Source organism: Haemaphysalis longicornis, unplaced genomic scaffold, assembly GCF_048455015.1.
Source record: "Haemaphysalis longicornis isolate Haplotype H1 unplaced genomic scaffold, Haemaphysalis longicornis Haplotype H1 scaffold_2, whole genome shotgun sequence".
Classification (NCBI taxonomy): domain Eukaryota; kingdom Metazoa; phylum Arthropoda; class Arachnida; order Ixodida; family Ixodidae; genus Haemaphysalis; species Haemaphysalis longicornis.
Genome location: NW_027526295.1, coordinates 214,165,137 through 214,190,085, shown reverse-complemented (window position 1 = coordinate 214,190,085; position 24,949 = coordinate 214,165,137). Strand labels below are relative to the sequence as shown.

Here is a 24,949-nt window from a genome sequence, read left to right as displayed (position 1 = left end):
GTCTACGCCAGCGCGGACCGACAGTTAAACGCGAGAGGATTGCCGCCGCCGTAGTCGTAGAGGGTTTTAGCTTAGCGTGCCAACTAATCTCGATTGAGGCGCAGAAGTTTTTTTTTTTTTTTTTTAAAGCGAGATGCGTACGATTGCTCGATGTGACTTCACCCCAAGTGCGTTTGTGTTTGTAAAAATCACTCAAGTGCTCTTTGGGAAGAACAATATTAACGAAGCATAAATGAGCTCGAAAGCATAGATCAGACAGTTCTCGAACGGGACAAAGTTGGGGATAATTTTTTTTTTTCCGTTTAGCCATTAGCAGCGCATCTGGTATGGGAGCACGTTAGTGCACGAGAGATCAGCTGTGAATTTTACAGAAAGAACGCTTACACCGCAGGCCTTCTCCGAATGACAAGGAATGACAAGGAATGTCCAGAACCCGCGCAAAAAGAATTACAAGCAGTGAAGGAATAAGTCGTTGTTCTATGCTAACCGAACAGCGACCGACAAGAGCCGGCGATCACAAGTTCATTAGGGCCTCACTGTGTTTTCTTTTTTGTCTGCACCAAAAGAAATACGTTCAGAAGCGGCGGCAGCATTGTTCTCACGGCAACGTCGAGCGTAGAAAACCAGATGCACGTCTACAACAACATATTAATCACACAAGAAAGGCGAACGAACACTTTTGTTTGAAAATCTCACTATGCACAGCACTCCCATTTTGTGTACCTCGTCCATCCCCGCTTTCAAAACGCCCCCGACATTAGAGAAATTAACCCACCTCCTTGCATTTGTGAATTACACTGTACCGCGGGGGAACATTCGTGGCCAAATTGCCGGTAAGTTGCCGTAGTTCTTTCGTATCGGTGAGTTTATAAGACAGCGGGAAAGCAAAGCCGCCCGCAACCAGTGTGTAGAAGCGCCGCCCACATCCGCACCGAATTAGCAAATCCCCATTAAAAATTAAACATCCAACCGAATATTTTTCAGTGCGTAATCTTCGAACCGCGCCGCAAACCAGACTACTGCCCCGACGAGGCCCGCGACTCGACCGAGGAACGCGGGAGCGACAAACGAGGTCCGCACCGATGAATCATGGGCACCCGGCGGCTGGCGGCAGAACGCCCCAGCGCGCGCCGCCGTCATCGGCAGCGGCGGCGATTCGCAAAGCCTATCTCGCGCGCGGATAGCAGAGAGCGAGCGATTCCGCAACTCCCGCCGCGCCAGGCGAGCCGGCGAGCGCGATTTTTTACGACCGGAGGAGGCTCCAACTAAAAAAAGAAAAGAGAAGGCGGAAAAAAAGGTGTAAACTAAACGCTGCCCCGGCGCGGCCGGCGAAGATGGAACGGAGGCGGCTGCGGGCACCCCGCGGAACGAACGAAGCGGGGAATTCCCACGAAGAAAAAAGCGCTCCATGCTTGAGGGAGGAGACAGGTCGGCAGAGCGAGGAGAAAGAGTGAGAGAATATTAAAAAAAAAAGAACAAGATAAAACGGGGGAAAAAAGATCCATTGCGCCAGCGAACGGAGGCCGACGCTGCGCAGTCGTTGGGGCGAGTCGCGCCGATAAAGCGGGCGCCGCCTCCTCCCTCACGTACTCCCTCGCTGGCAATCCCGAGACCCGAGAACAGGCATGCCCCGAGGTACGGGCGCCTCCGAGCATGCCTTCGAGAAGGAAGAGGGGGGCCAACCCAAGCGAAAGCTGCCTTGCGCCAAACAGAGCACAATAAGAAACGAAAGAAGGGGCAAAATACGAAAAATAACGAGCAGGGGCTTTCACGTTTGGAAGCGCGGTAGGAGAATTGGTTGGCAAAATCAATAACAGATGGCGCGACCCGTCGTAACCATAGCGCTACTCCGGCAGCCCTGCCCGCCCGGCGCTCTCCGGCTCCACGGGAGCGAAGCTGGGGCCCCAGAGGCAGCGCAGCTTTCCGCGTTGTTTGCTCCGTGCGAAGGGCGCCGTAATTATCGGCGAGACGTGCGCCCGCCGCCGCTGCCAGAGCTGCTCCCCCACCTCCCTCCTCTACCATTTCATTCGGAAAAGCCGTGCACTTGCGTTCGCTCTCTCGCGGGTCAGCCAGCTCCGCTAAGCGCCGGACGGGCACGTGGCGCAGCTCTGCTGTTACGCAGCCGCGCTCTTCGGGAGTGGCGCAGGGTGGAGACGTGGCACCGTTGCTGTTGCTTTGAGCCAATCATGCAACACAGCGCCCCGTATGCTAGAATTTTTTTTTTTTTTTTTTTTTTTTTCAGGGTCGTAGCGGATAACAGAGAAAGCGAATTCGGATGAGGAAGGGAGGGCTGAAGCCAACGTTTGCTGAAGCTCTTTGAGGCCGGGATGACCCGTGCCGCTCGCAAACACGCGCACGGCGTCGTTGCAGGCGGGCCTTTTACAGCTCAGCTAACCCAGCGCACACAGCTATGCAGAGGGCGAGCTGTCTCGACAAACTCGTATTTCAGAGGCTTTGCCTGCGCGTAGGTCGGGCCAGCGCGGCGCCGAGCGCTATCTGCGAGCCGCGATAGAAGTCACGTCCGGCCGGGTCGCACTAAGCGCCTATCTACGCGACATCTGCCTCTCGGACGGCTAAAGCCCGACGGGGTCATTCCGCTGCCGCCACAACCTGCTCTGCGGGCCCGGACTCAGACGTCACGAAGTCGCGTGTCGCCTACCACTGAGGTTGTAAAAAATGTAACTTCGGCCGTGTATAACTCTAAAAACTACTTAATTCTCCTTTTCACAGTGTAAGTTACCAATATTCCTACCTGAATTTTAGGTGAGTTAATCTGGCGGTTTCGTTGAGAGGGACCTAAGCCCGCGAGCAGAGGATTGAGCCGTTTCTGCAAAACTTTACGATGGCCTTGTTTTTTTGTTCTGTAGCTCGGCCGCCCTGGCGGGAACGAGTAAACAGCGGGAAAAATTCACAATTCAGTAACTGTTATGTTGCGGCCACAGAATGACAGGTATATTAGAGAAGTCTGATGACTCTCAATAACAATAATACCAAATTTAACACTACCTTCAAACAGACAGCACACACGTCAAAAAAGCCCGCACGCCCGCACTATCACCAACCAGCTGCTAGTTGTAAAAACTTTCCTAACCGAAAGCTTCGAAAAAGCGGGACCACAACGCGCGTTTCGTTCGGTACGTTTATTTTTCCGCGCCGCCTTGCAAAGCCGTCTTTTTCTTTGCTTTCTTTTTACTCCTGCGCCGACGAAGCCCCGTCGCGTCGCTCCGCCAGCGGGCTGCACCGCGCCTTTTCCGCGCAGGTGTGGGATTACGTCGAGCGGCGGCGCGAAGCAGCAGCAGCAGCGTTGCAAGAGCTGAGACAGCCTCGAGCGAAGGCCGGTGTTTACGCGCCGGCTGCGGCAAACTTCCTGTCGTAGCCTCGCTTTCCCCGACACGCAACCGGCGGCTGTCCGCCGCCCCAAGCGTTGCCCCCGCACGTGCTGAAGAGGCTCGGGTTCCGAGGGGAACCGAGATAGAGCGGAGAGAAAAAAAGAAAGAAAAGCGGTGCAGTAAAGTGCAACACCCTTGACATAAAAGGGAGCCCCGCACGGCCCTAGTTTTGCTCTCCCACAAGGCGCCCAAGGATCTGAAAAACCGCAAGAAGGTTTAAAGATTTCTGCGGTTAGAAAGGCGTAAACGTCTGCCACCCATGTGATGATGCTGTCCACTACCTTCCCGATTTAAACGCTTTTGATAGGGCGCCCTGCAGCGAAAAAAAAAAAAAAAAAAAAGGAGGAAAAACACCTCACCATCCGCCGATGCGGAGGCGGAGCGAGCTGCTCTGTTCGTATTTTCTACTCGAAGCGGAGGCGATGACGACGGAGACACCGGAAGAACGTAGCAGCCGCCGACGGTGGTACCGGAATTTGAAGCGTCCGGTACGGAGAAAAGGCCGCTGTGTTAGGGGAGTAATTTTAATTGGCGTAGGCGCGAACAAACCGCGGGGTGCGACTTACATCGGATATTGCGAGCCACGAAACGGTATAAGCGCTCAAATAGCCGGAAGTTCGGAGTAATTTTACGGAGCGAACGGGGATTGGCTGATACAAAAACTAAGCGGCAAATGCACCACGGTGACGACGCCGCACTTGTAGGCACTTTAGTTCTTATAATTAACCAAACACCTGAGGAACAATTGCTTGCGCTTGCCCTCTCTGCCGCTTCCCCTGTCCCCTCCCTGTCCTCTAGAAAAAGGTGGTGACATCGCTGGGTACTGACCGTCTTCCGTTGTGGGCGCAGGCGTTCGGGTCGGCGCCGCATTGGAGCAGAGCGCGTCCGACGCGTAGGTGTCCGCGCAAGGCGGCTTCGTGCAGCGGCGTCTGGCCGCTAAGGTCACACGACTCGACAGAGCCGCCCTCGTGGGACTCGAGGCAACACCAGGCCAAGTCCTGCGTCAATCGCAAAACGGGGAAAAGAAGGAGAAAGAAATGTCGGTCAGGCCTCCGTCGGCGCGGCGCGCGTGCGGAGAAAATCACTGCGACCAATCAAGCGTGACGGGAAAGCGCACTTTCGTGAGAAACGGCCATCAGCCAGCGCGCCGCTTTGCGCGGGCATTAGGGCTGCGACGATTGTGTGCTACACGAATGGGGCTCGCGAAGAAAAGTAAGAATTACTTCCGGAGCTGTGCAACTTGGGGGTCGATTAGACTCGCAGCCGAGATTCGGAGAGCCGATTTTTTTTTTTTCTTCTTTCCTCCCTTCCATGTCATGTCTACTGCCCCCCAGAAAACCCGGAAACAATGACAACCGAGTGCGCACATCATCACAGCCGAATGAACAACGTTGTCGGATTGTCGGGTACTTCAAAGAGATTTTGCTTCTGGCATGCGAGATCAGACACGCGGCGTGGCAGATATTTCGTCATGCTGACAACGGGTGTCTGATATTAATTTAGCCGAGCGAGAAAGAGAAGTTGCTCCGTGATAAGAAAGGCTAGCTGGACAGAGCGAAAAAATCGCAGCAAATCAGCGTAATTGCTTTCTGCATCGTTATTTCTGACTTCAAGTGTTAATCGTCCTGAAACTATTTTTTACCTAATAGCGAGACGGTAAACGTACTCTTCTGCGAATTCCACAGCCATTTAACCTTCTATTGTGACAACGCTGCTTTGAATTCTTAAAAGACGCACGAGACGGTAACCACGCAGACGAACATACCTTGAAAGAAAACTTCACTTTGATCCGTCTGCAACGGTATTTCAAGACAGTTCGAGCAGTATGCACTTCGAGAGAAATGCGATAAAAGACTGTGTTCACGTCGATGGGGCAGACTAGTGACATTTGGTCCCGCAGCGGTGAAAGGTATGTCGCCGGCAGGGACATTTTGATGGTATTTTAGCCGAGCTATGAAGTGTATCCCACAGAAACCTGACTTTCTCGCATGACAGGAAAAGTTAATCCTCCAATGCAAAAATCGAAATGGAGTCTAATGCCTCGAAGCAACAGCTATGGTGTGAGAAGCGCCATAGTGCAGGTCTGCGGAATAATTCATACTACTGGAGATTTGACGCGCGCTGAAATGTGGATTACAGAAAGCCGCCGCCGCCAGAAATCTAACCTGCACCATGTCTCAGCCAATGAGCAACCAGGGCGGGTGCGCACATCGTACAAAATTAACCACGTAAATCGGGTGAAATTTCGAGGCATGTTTTGTGAACGCTATTTTTCTTTTTAAGCGTGGGTCCTCGAAACAAACCGAATGGTTAAACTCCGCTTGTACCAGAACGCGGAATAAGCCACGCGCTAAAACACAATGCCCAACTCGGAACTCCCTGCGCAGGCTGTGCAATGCAAGCAGGTCAAAACCCGCCGGAAAAGAAAAAAATAAAACACAGAGACCCTCAGCCTTTGAAAATCGCGATCGCGCAACGCGCCCTGCCTCTCCCACAAGCGCAAAATAGCGAGCGCAGTAGCGGGGCAAACAACAGAGCGCTCGGCGACCACGACGGCGCCGGTTAGGTAGTCGCGCGGGAAACAGCAACCTCGGCCCCGCCCGACGAACGAGCGACCGGCAAGGGCGGCACTCGCGCGATTTCGGCGCCAGCGTAGCCGGAGGCAATCAGCCGGGCCCGCAATCAGCGGCGCAGGCGAGAGGCATCCAAAAGCGAGACGCCGCTATCCGCGACGACGCAGCGGGGGAAGACCCGAAAAGCGACACACCCTCCCGTCGGAAGCTGACCGAGCGGGCGAGCTCCTCCAAACGACCTCATTTCCCCCGCAACAGCGGCCTGCCGCCAATGGTGCTGCCGCCGCTACTTTAGTGCTGCTGTTCCCGGCTACTGCGTGCCTTCCGCGCCGCCGCTGTCGTCTCCGCGGGGAGCTGCTTGTGCCGCTGCAAGCCTCTCATCGCTCGGGTCCCCGCAACAAGAGCACGAAAGGAACGCACGCAGTTGACGCTCTAGATCTTGAGGCGGATGGACGACGCTTTTCCATGTGTTGAGCAAAGCTACAGGGAGAAATCAGTGGGGCGGACATTTAGTGACTCTAGGGCGGACTTCAGGTGGAGAAATAAAATGAACCTCAAGCACTTGAAGCGAACGCTGGGAGCATTACAGGCATTACAGAAGTACTTCGCACACGCTACGATATGTTCTTGGGCGCATGCGCCCAACACAAGAAGCTAGACCGCTGAGATTTTTAGCATCGGTTTTGCTCCCAACAATTTGATCATATTTACTGCACTGGCTGCACCATTTATCGGGTAGTGATCACTTTGATGGCACTGCGATTCATATAGGAATACGGATAATGGAGCGCTTTTCACCTGGTTTGTGAAGACAGAAAGTTACCGCAACAAAGACTAATCGATTAGGTGAACTCCGTGTTCGTTGAACAGTTTGTTCAGGCGATGTTTTTTCTGTAGTACGTAATACGTCCGCTAGAGGGACGAATGGGAATGATGATGTTTGCCCCCCTCCCCCCACCCCTCCAACAGCGCCTCTGCGCCCGTTCTTCATCGCGAAACTGAACGACAGACAGAAAATGACCTTGATTTGAACCACAGAGGGTCCGTCCCTACAGACACGCACAAATCAATGCTCGAAGCTTTTAGCGCCACGTGCGAGCAACAAAGTTTCGCGACATAAGCCGTGCGAAACCGGGGGATAGGTCGTACCAATGCCACCCTCCCTCTTCCTCCGAACGGCGAGGAGCGCACGAGCGTGCTTCATGCCATTCTTCGTCGCCGCCCAACAAGCCTCACAGGGTAGGAAAAGAATGCGTAAAAAAATGCCCCGCAAAACGATCGCGGCTACGACTACCGTGCTGCCAGGCACGCACGGGCATCGGCTACCGTAGAAAACGGCATCCCTGACTGAGGCGGTAGAACAGAGCCGCCCATGAAGTAGCCGACAGTTGGGCTTTTCCTTTCGCGGAAAGGCCTCCAAAAGACGCACAAGCCGGTGGCAACTTAGCGCGCGTTTCCGTGTCAAGGCTCTCCCTGCGAGTCTCGGCAGGCTCGCGGCCTCCGTGACGGACGCAGTAAACAGAGGCGGCAGCTATAACATAGCCTTGCCGCGTCGTCCGGCGCTGTCGCGCGCCGCCTACTCGGCCCGCGGTGTCCGATGAGCGCCTCCTGCGCGGTGGGTGACTCCACGAGGCCGGAGGAGATCAGCGCTTGCGCGCTAAGCGACGCGTGCGTGCAAGCGAAGCGAAAGCGCGCATTCCTTTTGTTTTTCTCGGTCCGTCGCGTTTGCTGGGACGACGCAGAAGCAGCAGCTGCCGCTCTTTCGTCGTCCTCCCGGGGCCTCCTCGGCTTTCGCAAGGCGTTGCGCGAGCGCTTGGCGTCGGCTTTATTTCGGGCGCGTCTTCCGCCAGCGCGTAGGGGCCACCGCTGAGAGACGGCGCCGGCCCCACACTTGGCCTCGGCGAACGAGCTTCCCAGAAGAAGCGTGCCGCGCAACCACGGCCGCCGCCGCCGCCAGCTGTCGTCTACGCCCGAAGCCTCCGTGCGCGCGAGCCGCGCCAAGCTCCGGCCTCGCAGGAGGCCGTCGTACCGCTATAAGCCGCCCCCGCACGTCCGAGCCGTTTGATTGCGTTGGCGTGCCCGCCCGTTGCGCAAGCCTCGCTGCGTAGGGTCACTCGTGCCTACGCCGCGGGATTGCGGGGAGCGGGGAGCGGGCATCGGGTTGAGCACACTCAACCTGGGCTGAGCTAGCACTCACTGCCAAACGCCAAAGATGCGGCTGGAAAAGCGCCATCAGGTAGTTAACCAAAACGGAGGGGCTTCCTATTCGTAGCTCACCTATGAAAATGGCAAGTTTAGGCTATTTCTCTTCCTATAGCAGCCCGACAAAATGTCGAATGCACTCGAGATGTTGTATAAGCACAGGACTAATGAAAACTACCGCACATTGTACTGTATAAGCACAGGACTAATGAAAACTACCGGACATTGTACTTCGTGCTGCCGTGCGGCAGAGGAATAACTCAAAATTTCTGCTTTCGTGGTCCGTAAACTTCTGCTCTAGGGAGTACGTAGCCCGTCTTTATGATGTTCCACGTAACTTCCGACGTGCCGAAAATACACGCAGAGAAATGCCGGCAGGCCCCAGCCCCCAGGAAACGTTTCAGTTTCTGAGCAGCGGTGAATTTAGGGCGGAATAAAAATCAAGTCCTCTCGCGCGAAAAAAAAAACAAAAAAAAAAAAAACACGACGAACAAAAGGAACGCCGCGGTTCGATCGGCCTGTAGCAATCACGGCTGTCTCCAGCCGCGCGTGCGGCGGCGGCAGTTCAATACAAAGAGCACGGGTGCGCACGCGAACAGAACGCAGCGGTGCTTCCCTCCAGCTACTGGAGCGGCCGACTCCGAAGGCTAGATCAGCGAGCAGCGGAGTCGGCATGCGAGGGCTCGGCGGGTGCAGAAAATAGGCACGCGGCGAGCCGGCGCTGTTTCGCCACGCGCGCGACTGCCGAACGAACAAGCGGCGCTGCCGCCAGGGCCGAAGGCGGACAGCTGAATAATACAGCGGCCGTCCACGACGAGCGAACGGAAGGTGCAACGAGCGAGGAGGAAAAAGAAAACAGGAAATGAAAATGCACGAGAAATCACGCCGCGCGCACCTGTCGATTGAACGCGCGCCCGCCGCCTGAATATATACGCGAGTGCCTCGCGCGCCGCTGCAGTCGCGAGGGCGGATAACTCCGTTTTTCCGTTTGTACATTTTTTACACGCAACACGTCTTTTTTTTTTTTTTTTTTCTTTTCTACCGTCTGCATAGCTCGCCAGCGCGCGCGTCTTCACCGAGCTGGTGCGCTCCCAGCGACGCGGTCTTCTCGCGGCTTGCACGGCGATCGTTCGTCACGGCGGCGCGGCTTGAAGGCACTTCCGACAGCCCCGCGAACGCCTTCGTCGGGGACCTAGAAGACGACCTCGATGTCAGACAGCGGTGCAGCGAAGAGATGGACGCCGGATTTTATGCGGAGAGGCGGAATACAAGAGCGGCCCGGGTGAAGGCGGCATGAGCGCTAGGGAGGGTTCTGCCGTAAGCTTAAAGCGCGGCGGGCGAAGAGGTCAATAAGAAACGGCGACACGCTCTCAGCACGATGATTTTACTTCCAACATGTCGTCCTCAATCAGGGGCTATTTCTCGTTGCGTCCGTCTTCTATACCGCGGAGTTCCCATCCGAAGGGCACACCTTCGAAGATCAAGTATGCAGGTACGAAGCACCCTCAGGTTCCCTGAAGCTCGATGTTACGCGCAGTCGTGCCTTGTTTCCGCTCCAACTAAAGCGCCTCGACTTCGGTCTATATAGCAGAAGCTTAATTTGGACTCCAAAACAAACGGCAAGACAAAAGGCAGGGCACGCAAGCGAAGCGACCGCGAAAGGGCCACAAAACGTGGACCAGCGAATCGCCTTTCTCGCTTTCGTTTTTCGGTGTCAGTTTCGAGTCTAACGAGAGCCTGGTTGTTGGGAGACTGACCTGCCGCCAGATCGACAGATGGCCGCCGTTTTAAATAAATGAATTTATTCTGCCCTTCTCTCGGATCAGGCTCCTCTTCATCCTTTAACTGGGGGTTCTGGCGCGGTGCTTTTATACCCGCTGCGATATTACCCCCGCGCCCAGGGTGTTTGGTGCGTCGGTGCCGCGTCACCCGGCGCAACTGGATATCCTTCCGCAACGCAGCGGTTAGCCGCACGTCGCCGCCGGTCGGGGCAAGGTTCGTCATCCCGGCCCCCGTTGTGTCGTCGCTCGTCCCGAGCGGGCGAAATCGGACTCCCCGTTTAGTGACCGCGTAGGGGGACTGAGTCAGCCTCGCCCCCGATAGCTCTGACGCACCGTTTCCCCGCGTCCCAGAGAGAGTGCTTTACATGAATTATCGCGGCCGCGTCGTCTTTATCAGAGTCGGCGGCACCGCTTAATGATAATGAATACGAAGGGGAAAACCATGCGAGTGACGACCGATAGCGCGCAGTACAATCGCGCCGCTACGCTTTGCGGCAACCCTGTATTCACGGACACGAGCTTTCTTTGCGCAGTTTCGAAGGGGTAAGTGAATGTTATAGGCGATGACAAAACGACCCGCCGTAACAGCTAAATAAATGCAAGGAATTCACCGCAGGCAATCGCGGGACCAACACGAAATACAATACGGGGGGCCAATACGAAGGCTAACGGTAGCCGGCACTTGTCTTAAACACAGCACCACAACGGAGAAAGAAGCACGCCCCACGAAATTTAAGTCTATTATCAGAAGCCCTTGTCCCACTTTGCACAAACTGCCGATGATGAGGATGACAGCAGCAACTATGCCACGGCCTACGTCGCAAACTGGCCAAATGTCACCCCGCAAGCGACTAATCCTTCTATTTGCTCTAACCGGTGTGTAACCAGGCTCCTATTACGTCACAGCGGTGCCGACCGAGCCTACGTGCGAAGCCCCTTCGGGGATCAGCAGTGGACAGGGGGGGGGGAGCAGGACATCAGCGGCGGCGCGGCGATTAGGAATAGCCAGGGCTCCCCCCCTCTGGCCAGAGCTAAAGGCGGCATTCCCCGCGCTACAGCTGGCCGCAGGGGCGCACACGAGCGCCCGCAGAGAGCAGGGTCGGCAATTTCGCCCAATTAGCGATGGAAGAGGCCCCCAGACCGGTTTCAGTTTACTCCTCCGTGGAGACAGGCGGGGGCCGCGCAGACAAAGTACCCGCACCAAGAAGGCACATCTCCGTGCGCGCAGCTCTCCCCGCGCCTCTCTCTCTCTTTCTTTCTTCTTATCGCTTTATCCCCGCTAACCGACTCCGCGCTGCTACCTTGGAGAACAGCCCCGACGTGTGGCCAGGCGCCTCCCGTCCCAGGGACCCTTAACTCCCCCACCCATCTCTGCGCCAAAGACTCGGCTCCATTCTGTCGCACTCCCGACGCGGACGGACGTGCTGTGCGCGCATCCGTTGTGTGTGTGCCTTTCTTTGCAAAGCCGAGCCTTTTGAAGCCGTGAAGAATGCAAATTGGTTGGGCTGAAGAGCGGTCGCCAGGCGACGACCATTATCGCACCAGGGAGCAAGCAGCTCTTGAGAGCGGAAAGGAGTTGACAGCTGCGCTTTCACCTCCAGTGGCCCCCTCTACTTCGCGGACGGCGGTTTATTTTCTGAACTGCATTTGTGGAGAACCGGGCAGCAAGATTTGGGGCGAAAAACGCAATAAACACAAAGGAAACCCACTGCAACGCTCAAGCTGCTGGCGTGGCAAATAAACCGGACAAAGACCTTTCCGCTTAATGAAGACGAGGAGCCAATCACTGTGCAGTAGGGGCTGCATACACAAATGGATCATAATGCGTTCTCGCACTCGCTTCTTCAACAATTGCGTCTAGTAAAGGCAAACAGCCAAAATGCCGCGGCTGTCAAAATCCAGTGAAGCAATGCGGTTCCTGTTGAGGCCATCGGTCGTGAAGTTTTTTTATACATTGCGCACACGCACGTATGCGCACGTGGAGCGCGTAAAATCCCATTCGAGCGCTGTACACGTTAGGTATTTCGGCACTTTTGTCGCCGTCTCTCCGTTGTGAACGCGGCCTTTTCTGCGAAGCGCTATAGACATAGAGTTCGCGGCGGTAAATGCACTCTTTTCACTACGTAAGTGTTAATAAACAGGAACTCCGGTTTCTGGCTGACAAACTGCTCACAACTAAGATCCCTACTCAGATCCACAACTCGGAGCCGCAGTACGTGCGGCTGGATAGCGCGGTACATTACAGAGGCAGCGGGTCCGGTGTTTGGTCCTTGTAATATGAATTTCAGCTAGACCAAAACCATCTCGCCGCGTTCTTTGGGTGGTATTTACTTGGCAAGGCAGAAAATAGCACGGCGATATCATTGAACAAGAACAAAGCGCTGATGCAGTCGCATTACGGAGCTTGCCAATGTGCGAACCACGGAGAGAAATGTCGTCTACAAATGCGATTTGACAAGTTTGGCTTGCGTACTCTGCATATATATTCAAGCACATTCCAGCATACCAAAATCGGTTTCTACTGACAATTTCCCCTCCCTGTCCAGGAATACATTCGGTGGAACGTGCGAGATAAAGCCCACCGACGAGAATTTCGGCGTTTCCTAGCGAGTCAGCAACGCACGTCGCGTCTCTTTTTTTCGGGGCGATGCGCCCCCGTTTGGAGAAGGCACGTGCGGGAAACGAGTAGGATAAAGAAGACGCCGTCTGCTGGGGTCGCGCACACACGCGCCTCCTCGCAAGGCCACGCCCGGTGCGGGTACGCGACCTGAGGCGCAACAGCAGTAAAAGCCCCGGCCGCGGCGGCGGGAGCGGGCGAGGCTCACGTCAGGCCGGCGGCGAGACGACACGGAAGTCTCGCGGCGGGCGTTCGCGCCTCGCGGACGACCGACCTGGCAGGAGGCGGGAAACGAGGCCGAAGTCGGTGCTGCCGGCACGCTTCGATCTTTGGCCGCACAGGGCGCGCGGTTATTTTGAGCCCGTGAGGCAGACGGGGGCGGCGGCTGTGCGTCAAAGCGGGACCTGGAGCTGCCGCGCTCGCGGCGTCGAAGACGCTGCAAGCGGCGGCAGTCCAATCCATGCGCGTCACTGAAAGCGCGGAGTCGCTTCTTTCCCTTTACCAGTGCACGAGTCGGAGCGACAGCGCACACTGCTGTGCGCTTCGTCTCTCGGTGCACTCATTGCAATGTATGGCGCAAGGATACTGCGCTTCGCTCAGCCACGGCAAGCCCGAAAAGTAAGGGCGAATCTTGACCATCGCATTGCACCTTATTTCGATTACTTTGCGTTCTTAGCTTCTTCTACCGCACACCGCAATGCTCGTTAACTTATGATTGGCCGCGAATGCCATTCTTACGACCAGAACGGCCTACAAGGTTTCCACTGCATGGACAAGAATGTGTGATCGAAGCAAACAAATGTCATTTCTGGGTGCGCTTTATTTGAACTTTGAACTTTTAGTTGTTTTCCCCACGAGACGGTACAGCTGCAGAGCGAGAGCCTTCGCCTTTAAAGAGTGCTCTTCCGCACAGCACATCAACGTTGCGGCGCTGCACAACGCAGCTCGCTGCGAACTGTAGAAGCGCGCAAAGAGAAAACAAATACGGCAAGGTGATTTTAGCGGTACTTACCACGTGTCCCAGCCTGGCGGCACGGTGAAGGACCGTCTCGCCCGTGGCCTTATTCAACGGAATCTTGCTGAGATCGGTAGAGGCGCCGTAGTTCAGTTCACCGAATGGCTGCACGGATAGAACAAAACAAGTGCACGATGAAAACAGCCGCCCTCCACGTAACCAGGGGCGGAAGCGAGAACCCGCTAATTTAACCGACATGCAGAGTTATAGCGCACGTTCCGCACTGAGAAGAGAACTACGATAATGGAACCTGTGAGATCAGTTTGCGATCCCTTTTGCCGTGAATGCGCCTCTTTCACTACGAAAAGCTAGATTGACAGCTTTAGCGATTACAAGGGTTATTAAAATAATAAGTGCGCTAACTAATCTCCATGACTTCGTATAGCGCCGAAGCCGATGTGAGAGACAAGTGAGTAGAAGCGCAAACACTCAACATACGCTTAGTTTACTGAGACAGGCGCAAATTTACAAACACATTCGGGAGATTACCATTTATAACAAACAGCACAGAAACCCCGTGATTGTGTACGCAAGATGAGCTTCACACACGTAATAGTTCCGAACTGAGGCCCACGAGGCATTGACTAGCTTTCGTTTGGCAACGCTTATCACCCTTATCAGCTAGTTTATCCACGATAAAGCACCGCGTACAGCTATTTATCCCCACCCTGTGATCCAAGGCAACGTGGCTCGAAAGAGAACGAGGCCCACCTTCTGGTCGCTCCTTCCGGCGGCCAGCTTGGCGGCGGCTGTGGACGAGGTTCGCTTCCGTCGCCTAATCATGTCGAGGCCGGAGCGGAGCTTCCGCCTTCGCACGGCGTGGTACTGCATCCTGCGCTGGCGAAGCTCGGGCCGCAACGAAGAGAGCCCGTCGGCCGATCGGCTCTGGGGACGGCTTCCTTGCTTGCTGTTGCGCTCGGGGCTCCGCGAGGGGCGACGCTGGTGGGCCTCTTCGCCGTCTTCCTCTGGACAGGCGGCGGCGGGCGACGGAGTCGTCGCTGTCGTCGTCGCTCCCGCTGGTGGCGAGCCGTTCTCCTCGGAGTCGAGCTTGCGCTTCTTCGGGTGGATCGAGTAGCGGACACCTGGGAACACATGGGAAAGAAGGAAGGGCGGGATGATTATGACGACGCATTCGATGCGTTCGCACGCACACACAAAGGCGATTGACCACGGCTAGAACTCGCGAGTGTGCTCCGGTTAGAGCTGAACCCGATGGGAAAATGTATTTTACTTTCGAGAAGAGAGAAGAGGCAAACGAAATGAGATGCCGATCTCCTAAAAATAACTCCACTCTCGGGCCGCTGATTTAACTTCCAGCTTTGATTTCCCCGTCCGTAGAGGGGATTGATGGGATAGACCGCCTAAACCGTCGTCGTCGTCGTCACCCCCACCATCATCATCATCGTCTTCATCATCTGCGGCGGCTGGTCAGAAGCTATAACGACGGCGCCACCCGGCCAATCCTGAGTGTTTTCTGCTCTCGCCAAACAACCACGCCTAAAATATAGCGACAGCCACCCCTCCCACCCCCAAAACATAACACTGCTTGCTCAGCACAGAATACCAGCGTGAACCCCCAAGTTTTTGCTTGATTTAGGTAAACAATTGTCGCAATTCGGGGCGCTCTGATATAAACTCTGAAACCAACCAAAACGTGGCAGCAAAACCGACACACATGGTTCGGTGCAAAATTCTCTGCTAATTTTTGTATTTCCCCCGCAGCTCACATTCCACATTGCTTGACTGGATATATCTCTTCGGAACTATACCCGCATCACCGGAGTAAAGGTAATGGTGGTGGTGAAACGTTTTTCGCATCTAGCGTGGTTGCCCGAGGATGTCGGAAACGGCTGCATTACCGCTTGGGCCGGGAATCTGATGGCACCACCGCCCTTGCCTTCGCAATCACGACGGCAGAGCGACGACCGCGTACCACGACGATGGGGCGCGACTCCAACAGAACGTTCCCCGCTCCCAACTCGCTTAGCAGCAGCAGCAAAAAACACCCGCCGTTAGTTGTCCTCGAGATAACAACGACGGCACCAACTTTTATTTGTTTATTCCGTCGACGTGGTGGCCGTTCCTTCCGCGCGATCATCGCGTGCGCGCGTTATCTCGCTATTGTCCTTTTCTTTGTCTTTTTTTTTCCGCGCTCCACTCAGCGCGCTTACTCGGAACAAGGGTCCTGCTAGCGCACAGCGCTGCGAAAAGACGGGCGGTGCGTGAGAAGCCAAGAGGACGAGCGCCGCGGAAACGCACGAAATACACTCCTAACAAAAAGCTACCCCCCCCCCTCACCCTCCCCCCGGCGTCATCGCCATATCCTTCCTTGCCCTGTGCAGTGTCCTGCTTGTGGATGTCTGCATGCTTGCCGCTGCGATGCTTACTTCCTCGCCTTGCGAGCTAAGCCGCACCCAACGAAGCGTCACCTCTTCTGAAGCCGCGCCGCGCGCTATCGTTTCTTGGCTCCGTGCCGTCGGTGCCGAGCAAAGCAAGCGACCACGGGAAGGGTTGAAAAAGAGGAGGAAATTTGCTCCTTCCGTTCCCCACCGTGTCGCAGACGATGATGACATGGAAGACGGAGAAACGGAGCGCAGCGTTCAACCTACAGAACGCGCGGCGTACGACAGAGCATGCATTAGGAAGGAAAACGAAGAGATTGTCGCTTCGTACGAAAGACGGCAGCTTGGGGCGTCGTCTCATCAGGGGTTGGTTGGTCGCCTGACAAAGCCTCGCACGAAGCGGCTGTGAGTTCTTTCGGGTGAACGCCGGCAGCATGTGGCGGTGAGCCCCGCGAGCTTCAGCTGTCTCGCAACTTCTTTTCCTCGCTACAGGAAGGCACAACACACGAAAAAAAAAAAAAAAGTTTACTCTATAGCTTCTCGAAAGCCACGAGACAGCAGGATCCGTCGGGGAAAATGTCCCACCACCACTTCTTTCTATTTTTTTTTTCTCTAATATATCGGCAGCACACAACAGAGAGAAGATGACCAAGTTCAGCTATTACCGAGATATAACACGACTCCCAGAAAGTTAATTAGCCGCCATGACTCAACACCCAGAATGCAGGTGACAGCAACACACCAATGCCGCCGGACAGCAGGGAAGAGCTGGCTGCCGGTGGCTGAAATGAAAAGGGGCGCACTAGGTTTCCGGCAGCAACGAAAACAACTTGATGCGCTCTCGTACCCCAGCCCGGACCGGTTGACGACTGCCAGCAGCGAAGGATTCTGGAGCGTCGTAAAGCAGCGGCGTCGTGAGGCCACCCTCGGACAAAGAAACGGCCTCCTCGCCTCGACGGACTCCCATCCCCCTACGTGAGGGTCTTCGTTCTACGCGGCGCGCCCGTCTCGTGGTTCAGCTGCCGAGTTCACGAAAAGATTTCCACCCCCTCCTCGCGTGATCCTTCCCACAGGAGAGGCAGCAGCCAGCATGCGGTAACATCACGCTGCTGCTGCAGCTGCACCGGGCGCACACAGCGGGCGGCTCCTTCAATTCCCCTAATGCCCACCCTGAGCGAGAAAGGCGCCCCGGCGGCCGTAAAAACGCGCCGCCGCCCCGGTCTGCACTGCGCGCGAGATGCCCCGAATGCTCGCTCGCCCCGAGCCGAGGCCCGCGGGACCGCCGCTTACGTGCCCCCTCTGCTCCCCCATTTTTTTCCCTCCGCGCTGCCGCCGCCGCATTTAATGAGGCCCCGTCCACGGCCCGCTCCTCCTCCTCCTGGAGGAGCAGGCGGGGGTCCCGACGATCTCGGCCGCCGCGTCCCCTAATTATATTTCGTCGCGGGGCCGTTCATCACCCGCGGCGGAAGAGAGCGCGCACACTGCTGCTGCTGCTGCCGCTGCGACTCGGGCCGCGAGAGAGCCCCGCGCAGAAACGGCAGATGAGAGGCGCGCGCGCGCGCGCGGCGTGCGTGCCTCGGCGGGGCATGGGAATGCCAGCGACGACGCCTCGGGCAGCCTTAATTGGAGGTGCCGACCCCCCGTTCGTCCGTCCGGCTCCGTTGCCGCCGCCGCGCCCGAAGGACAGGATGTGCGCGGCGGCTAGCCGGGAGCAGCTACGAGGAAGAGTGCGCCGTTCTTTAGGCTTGCGCCTTCCCGGTACGTCTACCCTGTTTTGTTTTATCCTGCACCTCGATACAAAGTAATGATAGCACGCCCTTGTTCCGTGCCGCTAGCGCGGGATCAAGCAGGGGTCGTGAGTAGGCGGCGAACGTTGCCACAGGCGACGGATAGCGCAGGCATCGAAAAAGAGAATACAGCCAGCAGCGCGTTTTCGGGGCGACTGCGGGCCAGATCGGACCCTCGACGGCTTGAAGTTCTATTGTTCAGCAAACAATTTTTACACGAAGGAATGGTGCGCGTTTTAGTTCTTATTGAATCGGTTACGACAGAAAAGTCTCGGGCAGAAGCTCCGAAAGACGGCGTCGTAAGGCAGAACCTTGCAAAAGAACCCCTCCTTCCCGTTCGGTAGCGATCTCAACTCAAAGCTTAACTCAACGCAGGCATAGCACATTTGATTACTTTACACAAACATATCAACATGATTTTTGACCCACACCTAACTGCATAACGGGGCACAACAACCGCCACATCATTGCACTTATATGACACACTCATAAGTGAAAGAAACTAGATCCCTAAGGTTTGCGACCACCACTAGGGCGCGCTTCACGCGGGCCAGCAGAGGAGGTGCACATATGCGCAGCAAAAAAAAGTGCCAGAGGACGACTAACGCGCAATAAGTGCACCGGTTCCCCGCGGAAACCCATTATAAAAATGAAGGCTAATCTGTTCAGTTCCACTCGAATTTGTCCAACCATTGCGCGACCACGTACAGAACAGAAGGGTACTTAAAATAAAGCATCAGCTAAGCTGATTGGGGAAGCGTCCTGCCGGGACGTGGAAAGAGAGAAGACATGAGTGACACTTACCACCGTTCTCCTTCTGGATGCGCACTGTTGTCGCCTGTGGCGAAGAAAACAAAAACACAATAGGTTAAGGCTTGCACAAAAAAAAACGGCTTAGAAAACCTACACAGTCAATCGACACATCTTCGTGCCACGAATAAAGGCAGTAAATTTGCTCCCTCACAGAATAAACTGCCCCCAACCTTTAAAAGTGATCCAGAAAGATGGAATAGCGTGAACGAACAACAAAAGCAAGCGAACAGTACACAGCACGCCCCTCCCTTCTCGGTTTATTGTCAGTGCGGAGCACAATTCCACAGTAACGTCGACAGCTTCTTACACTGGGCACTACAGCAAAAGCCTCGAGAAAAGGAGGTTGCGTAAAACTGGAAGGATGCCCGCAACGCGGAGGCTGCAACAGCACACAACCGCACCCAGCTGCGCGCACTACAGCACCCGGAGCTCGTAAACTCGACGGAAGCCGCGCTTAATTAAACCCCGAGCTCCATTCAGGCGTCGAAACTGCGCCGCTCTCAACGAACCAACGCGTAGGAGTTCTTCGCTATACTCCACTTAAAAAGAGAACGAGAAAAGAAAGCGTCTTTTCGGGGAAGCAGACGCATTTCGCGTTTCACTTTACATTCAGCAAGCAGGACAAAAAAAAAAAAGCGCCTTTTCACTGCAAAAGGGAATAATGAAGAATCAACTGTGTTCAGCGCACATTGCTGAAGTCATGAGTTCTTTTTTTAGATATCCTCAAAGAATGTCGCCCCTCCAACTCCACCGCGCCGCGAAAAGCAGTTGAACTCGCCACGTTATGCTGCGCTTTGACCATGACGAGGCGAGTTGAACTGCTCTTCGCCATGGCGTTGAGTAGCGTACGCCATGCTGCGTAGGGTAGCATGGGGTACTCCACGCAGCGCATCAGTCAATCCGATCGCACAAAGTTCCCGCTCGCCAGATCAAGTGGAATGCCAGAGGAACAACGGAAGGAAACCACGAAACTTTCGTTTTATCTCTATTCGGATGATGAAGCGAAGGCGAGGGATTACGAAAACCGCGCGGATACGAAAAGTTACAGCCGTTCCACTCTACGTGAAAACTGTTGGAAATGCAGAGCACTGATTCGCCATAATGGGCTGTAGCGCCGTTATCCGCTCACTGCTACCACCCAACGCATTTCAAATTTCCCGCCTTCGCAGTGCTCGCGCGCCCCCTGCCTGAAACTGCGCCAGCAGGAGTTCTGTTCTTTTTGTGCTTGTTTTCCCTCCCGCATCGCCGCCCGACGTTCATGAATGGCTTCGGCTTCTCGCTGGCGAAGTTCGGCGTCGGCGGCTCGCTTGCGCTCAGCATCCGCAGCACGCCGCCGCGCCGCCTTCTCTTCCCGCGTAGACATTGTCGATGAAGTCGATGGTGAAGCGTGCCGTGAACCCCCTGCCGCGGCTATGACGCAACGTGGAGCGGCTATGACGCAACGTGGCGCGGCTATGACGCAACACAATCCAACACAATCCACTTTAATCCAATTCAATCCAATCCAAATCCAAACCAATCCAATCCAATCCAATCCAATCGAATCCAATCCATGGCCACACCGACGGGGAACGATGCGGACTACGGACGCCAACGCGGGTGACATCGTGAGTTACTGAAATGCTCTGCATTTAAAAGTACGCAGCTCTGCAGGGGTAACGCGGCGCGCGGAAAACCACCCTGAAACAGTCTGAAGAAGCCGAGCGCGGTGGGGTAACGAGTAAGGGAGCGGATACGGCCGGTCGAGGCGGCGGTTTCGGTCCGAAAACTGCAGGCGGTCGGCCAAATTGCGTGTTGCGCTGCGCGGGCCCCTCGCCAGCGGCGCCGGCGGCCGGGCGTGAAACGGACCATCCATCAGGCGCGCGTATCTTGTCCCGTCGCCCTCCTAACTGCTCGCCCTCCGCCGCTGCAGAAAATCAGCGGGACGGCGCACGCGCCTTTCGTTCGGTGGTCAGAATACGTCGGGTGCGCCAGTGGTGGTCACGGTCATCACCCGTACGCTTTGGCACCGCGCTCCGACGGACCATGCTGTGGCCTTCGCACTCTGCCAAACACGCAACTCTGCATGAGGACTATAGCAACGAAACGGTGATGTAGAAAGTCCAATGAGGGTTTCTGACAGGGCCGATCGAACATTACACTTTTCAACTTCGTCAACATCTTCTTTGAAACGACTGAACATCACTCAACGTGCGAAATGTTATTTACCAGAGCACGACGAACGTGGAAGACACCACAGGAGCGAAGAAAATCACGCGGGATCCTTCGAAAGTCTTACTAGACAGCCCAGCCTTCAGCTGCCGCTGTTCCTAACTTCCCAAGTAAGCCTCCTAACCGCCATTTCGGCTTGATTACAGCGATATGCAGATTACATTAGCAAGTAAGTAACTCTGCGAGAGGTGAGTTCCACCCTGAGCCAAATTAGCATGGCTGAAACATTGTGCCGCAAGAACAGTTGTGATTTCGAGGGGCCCCTTTGGTCAACTATAGAAATGAATAGCCAAGCCTTATAGTAAGGTGGAAACACCAGGCGGCGTCAGAGTCCTGCGAACACGCGGTTAAGAGGACAGCAAGGAAGCACCCAGCGCGTGGACCGATGTGCCACGACGAATCGATGCACACAAAACGAGACGAAGCCAATACTCGAGCTGTCAAACTGCACGACCCCCACTTTGCGCGCATATCGCTGACCACACTCAAAGAGCTGCCGCGCAGCAGCCGCCCTGAAAGCGGCGGCAGCGCGCAGCAGTAGACAAGCCTGTGGACGTGCTGTGGACGGCCTCGGCGGGATCGCGGCGCGCGCGACCCTGCACGACGTGAGGGCGCGCCTGCACCGCCACGGGAGGCCGATAAATCAGGATTGCCACTGCGTTTTCCCCAGAACGGAACGACCGCGAAACGAGCGGCCGCCAATGCCCGCTGGACGCGGCGGACGCCTGCCAGCGAGGGACCCGTTTCGTGGCCGCTCAGCCACGCCGGTGGCTAGCAAAAACCTGGCAGCAAAAAAGAGGCATGCCACCGCGCCGGCGGCGCATTAAACGGCGCAGAAGACTGAGCGCTATCGATACCATCGCAAGAGGCTGCGACGAAGGAGGCCCGGCGTCGTCGGTGTTTTCTGCGCTGTGACTGCCAGTAAATCGCCCCTGTCCGCCACGAAACGCGGCACGCACGTCGAGATCTGCTGCAAAGGCCTCCGTCGTTGTCTCTCTATATGCTCGCAGAATTAATGAGGAGCCGTCGGACAGGGCAGAGCGACGGGGTGTCTCCTCGTCTGCGCGACTGAAACAGAGGCGCTTTTTTTTTCTAATCTGGTCCGGTAGCGGTGGCGTACGTTTGGCTGCCACCCTCCGCATTTTGCCGACGTCACCGAATCGTGGTTAAGGACGACAAATCACGCCCTCCTCACTACTTTCAGTGGTTCGACACTGCAGGTGGCCGATACCAGAAAGTCATGCTCGACAAACTGTCGCCACTTTCCAACGTAGTTGGACGTGTGCAACGACCTGTGAGCCGCTTTGCTGCCCTTGTTGGTTAACGAGGGCACGCGCAGTTACGTTACGATGCGTTGAATGTTCATCGGGATGTTCATCCCCATCCAAAGAACTTTTTGTTTTATCCTCTATAGGTGTCCGGGGTTCCAATCCCTTCCTTTCTACGGCCGATTGACACTGAATGAAGGGAGGAGACGCGTTCCGTCTTTACAATATGTGGCGAGATGTGTCTCGTATGCATCGCGCGAATTCGAAACAAAGGAAATAATAAAGCATCACGTTTCCCTCCCTTAACTTCCTAGAGCGGCTTCAGGAGTATAGGAATAAACGTCTTCAGTCACTTCATCGAGTCAAATCGCGCTCCGTCAACCGATCCGACTCACTCGCTGAGATGAGTTATAAACATGTTATACGAGTGTCGTAATACTTCCCGGCTCTTACGGGCCACCTGCATCAATTATTGCCATAAATAGTGACCGGCTCTTATTCTTATTAGCAAGTGTCATCACACTGAATACGCTTTTTGACTGAGGTTCATAAAACGTGTTTTTCCGGTTGTTACAACGTTTTGCTATAAGGTGCGCACATACGGTGCGTGCAATTCCGTCTTACGCGTGCAGAGCGCACATACCTATTAGAGAGTTTTAGCAGTACGTATGCTCCGTTCGTTACGTTCGTTACGTTGCTACCGGGTTTACCGGGACCCGACTGCGCATGCGCCATTTGTTCCGTACGCGACCGGCGTCTCTCCCGGCGCTCTGCTTCCGTGTTACCGTATCCGGAGCCCGCAACCGGCTTGCTCGGGTGTTAGAAACTTTAGGCTTAGCGTCCTGGCGAATATTTGATCGCCGCTATCTGTGAAACTGCGAATGACACTCCGTAACACAACGTTTCACCTCACTATCATCCCCTTTCTCGCATGTGAAACTTTATTTGAGCTACAACTGCCGTGAGCGACCGGTGACCGAGACATCTGCGTAGCCTGTTTCGATGCTTCCAAGGCAGGTATCGCCATCTCTCGGCCACTCGCCGCACCGCGCGCCGCGGCATCCATGGCCGGTCAGCATATGCTTGCATCGCGGCAGATATATCTGATCGCCGCTTTTAAAATAAGCCCCGAGAACAATCCCTAGCACAATTTTTCACCACACTAACACCTACTTTCTCGCAGGTGGAACTTCGTTTTAGTGATCAGATTGATTTGGAAGAACAGCGACAAGCGGTTGCTACCGTGGTCTGCGCCGGTTCGAGCCGCTGAGTGTGCCGAGCTGGCAGGCGCGACCGGCGTGTGCGCGGACTGTTTCCGATGCAGAAAACGCTTCACGATTGCCTGCTTTATCCATTTCTTGCGTACAAACCCGCGGAATCTACAAATTCAGCTCAGCGATCGTCGTAGTTGACCATGGTGCAAAAACAGTGGGCGGAGCGGCGCCGACGAGGCATCGCACACCCGCATCGGGCCATGTGTCTCAAATTCACGCGTACGACTAGTCGTGGTGACAGTCGTAACGATCAGTCGCATACGAATTGCGTGTACCAATTGTACATGTGTCTAGCGCTTCAATCGGGCAAGGCCAAGGCCATTCCTCCACGTGAACGGCGCGCGACCATGTCGTCACCTGCGCTCGCTCTGGTGCCGTCGCCGCCACCGCAGCCCCTGCCTCACAATGCGTCCGGCCGAGCGCGATTTATTTTAGATTTGCAATGCTTTAGGGGAAACTGCGTTGTTTATTTACGTATTTTTAGCGTGCGGATTTTTGCAACTACTCGGCTAATCAGCCGTCACACGGAACGAACGGTACGACGCTACGGAGTGCTAAAACACGTTTTCCGTCTCACTCTACGGAAAGAACCCGGTACGTACGCGCGCATGCGCAGTCGGGTCCCGGTAAACCCGGTAGCAACGGAACGAACGTAACGAACGTAACGAACGTACTGCTAAAACTCTCTATTAACAGATCTCCGTGCCCAGCAGCAACCAATTTAACCTTTTTTTCTACCCTATCTTGAGCAGAAGGGTGGTCGTACCACTGCTCCTCTGGCGCTTTCATCGGGAGAACGAAGCGAAGGGATCAACAAAACACAAGAACGCGCTCAGCTACCGGAGTGACCGAGCAGCAGGCAGGCGCTCATCAAAGGCGCGAGCCGCATCAAAAAGCGGCAGCCGACACGCAACCGCGCCCTCCGTTTTCGACGCCGATGCCCGTCCGCCGGAATACTGCCTTCCCCCTTTCCCTCCTCCGCTACTCGCCGATTCGGTCCAACCGCGCCCGCGCACAGGGCCGGAGCGCGCCTTCTTTACTGCTTTTTCTCTAGGTTTCAATTGCGGTCGCTCCTCTCTCTTTCGCCGCACTGTTTCTCTCTTCCCGCTGGCCCTTTCGGTGCTGTTTTTTAGCCCAGCACGACAGGCGCTCCCCGCCTCCTCCTACTCAACTTCCGCCGCCGCCGTTGCGGCCGCTTGTGATCCGGTGCGTTCCCATCCCCCTCCCCCCTTTTCAAGCGCTTTTTTTTTTTTTTTCACTGCTCCGCTTTAGGGCCGCTTCACGCCGAGGGTGAAAGGCAGCGCGGCCCCGCAGCTGGGGTGAGTCGCCGGCCCTGTGACCGCAGACGTGACGAGCTCGCGCGGCCCGGTGCCGCAGAGGTACGAGGCTGGCGGCGAAGACCAAGGCTACTGAAGTATGAGTGCAGGCGCGCGACGACGCGTTCGCGCAAGATTATAACACCAAAAAGTAGCGCGATCATACCCTATTTTTCTGAGAAAATGCAAAGCCTGGAAGACTGAAACGCGCACGCCCTTTTAGGTAGTAAGGATTATTTGTACCTGCTTTTGTAAGCTACGGCTTAGTAAAACTGCAGAGTTACCTGTTTATTCAAATAAAAATTAATATGATAACAATGACATACTGAGATTTTCTTCGGATGTAAGGGTTCGGTGGCTG

General features: G+C 55.4%; 1 protein-coding gene across 1 annotated transcript in view; it reads right to left on the bottom strand.

Moving 5' to 3' along the window:
- LOC144169874 (uncharacterized) overlaps nt 1-24,949 on the bottom strand; it is a 70,554-nt gene that overhangs the window by 6,983 nt on the left and 38,622 nt on the right. Inside the window, exons 4-7 of the mRNA XM_077699282.1 lie at nt 18,511-18,544; nt 14,289-14,659; nt 13,575-13,682; nt 4,218-4,387 (exon numbers count right to left, since the gene is read on the bottom strand). Of these exons, the coding sequence (XP_077555408.1) occupies nt 4,218-4,387; nt 13,575-13,682; nt 14,289-14,659; nt 18,511-18,544 (683 nt within the window). The remainder of the gene's footprint in view (nt 1-4,217; nt 4,388-13,574; nt 13,683-14,288; nt 14,660-18,510; nt 18,545-24,949) is intronic.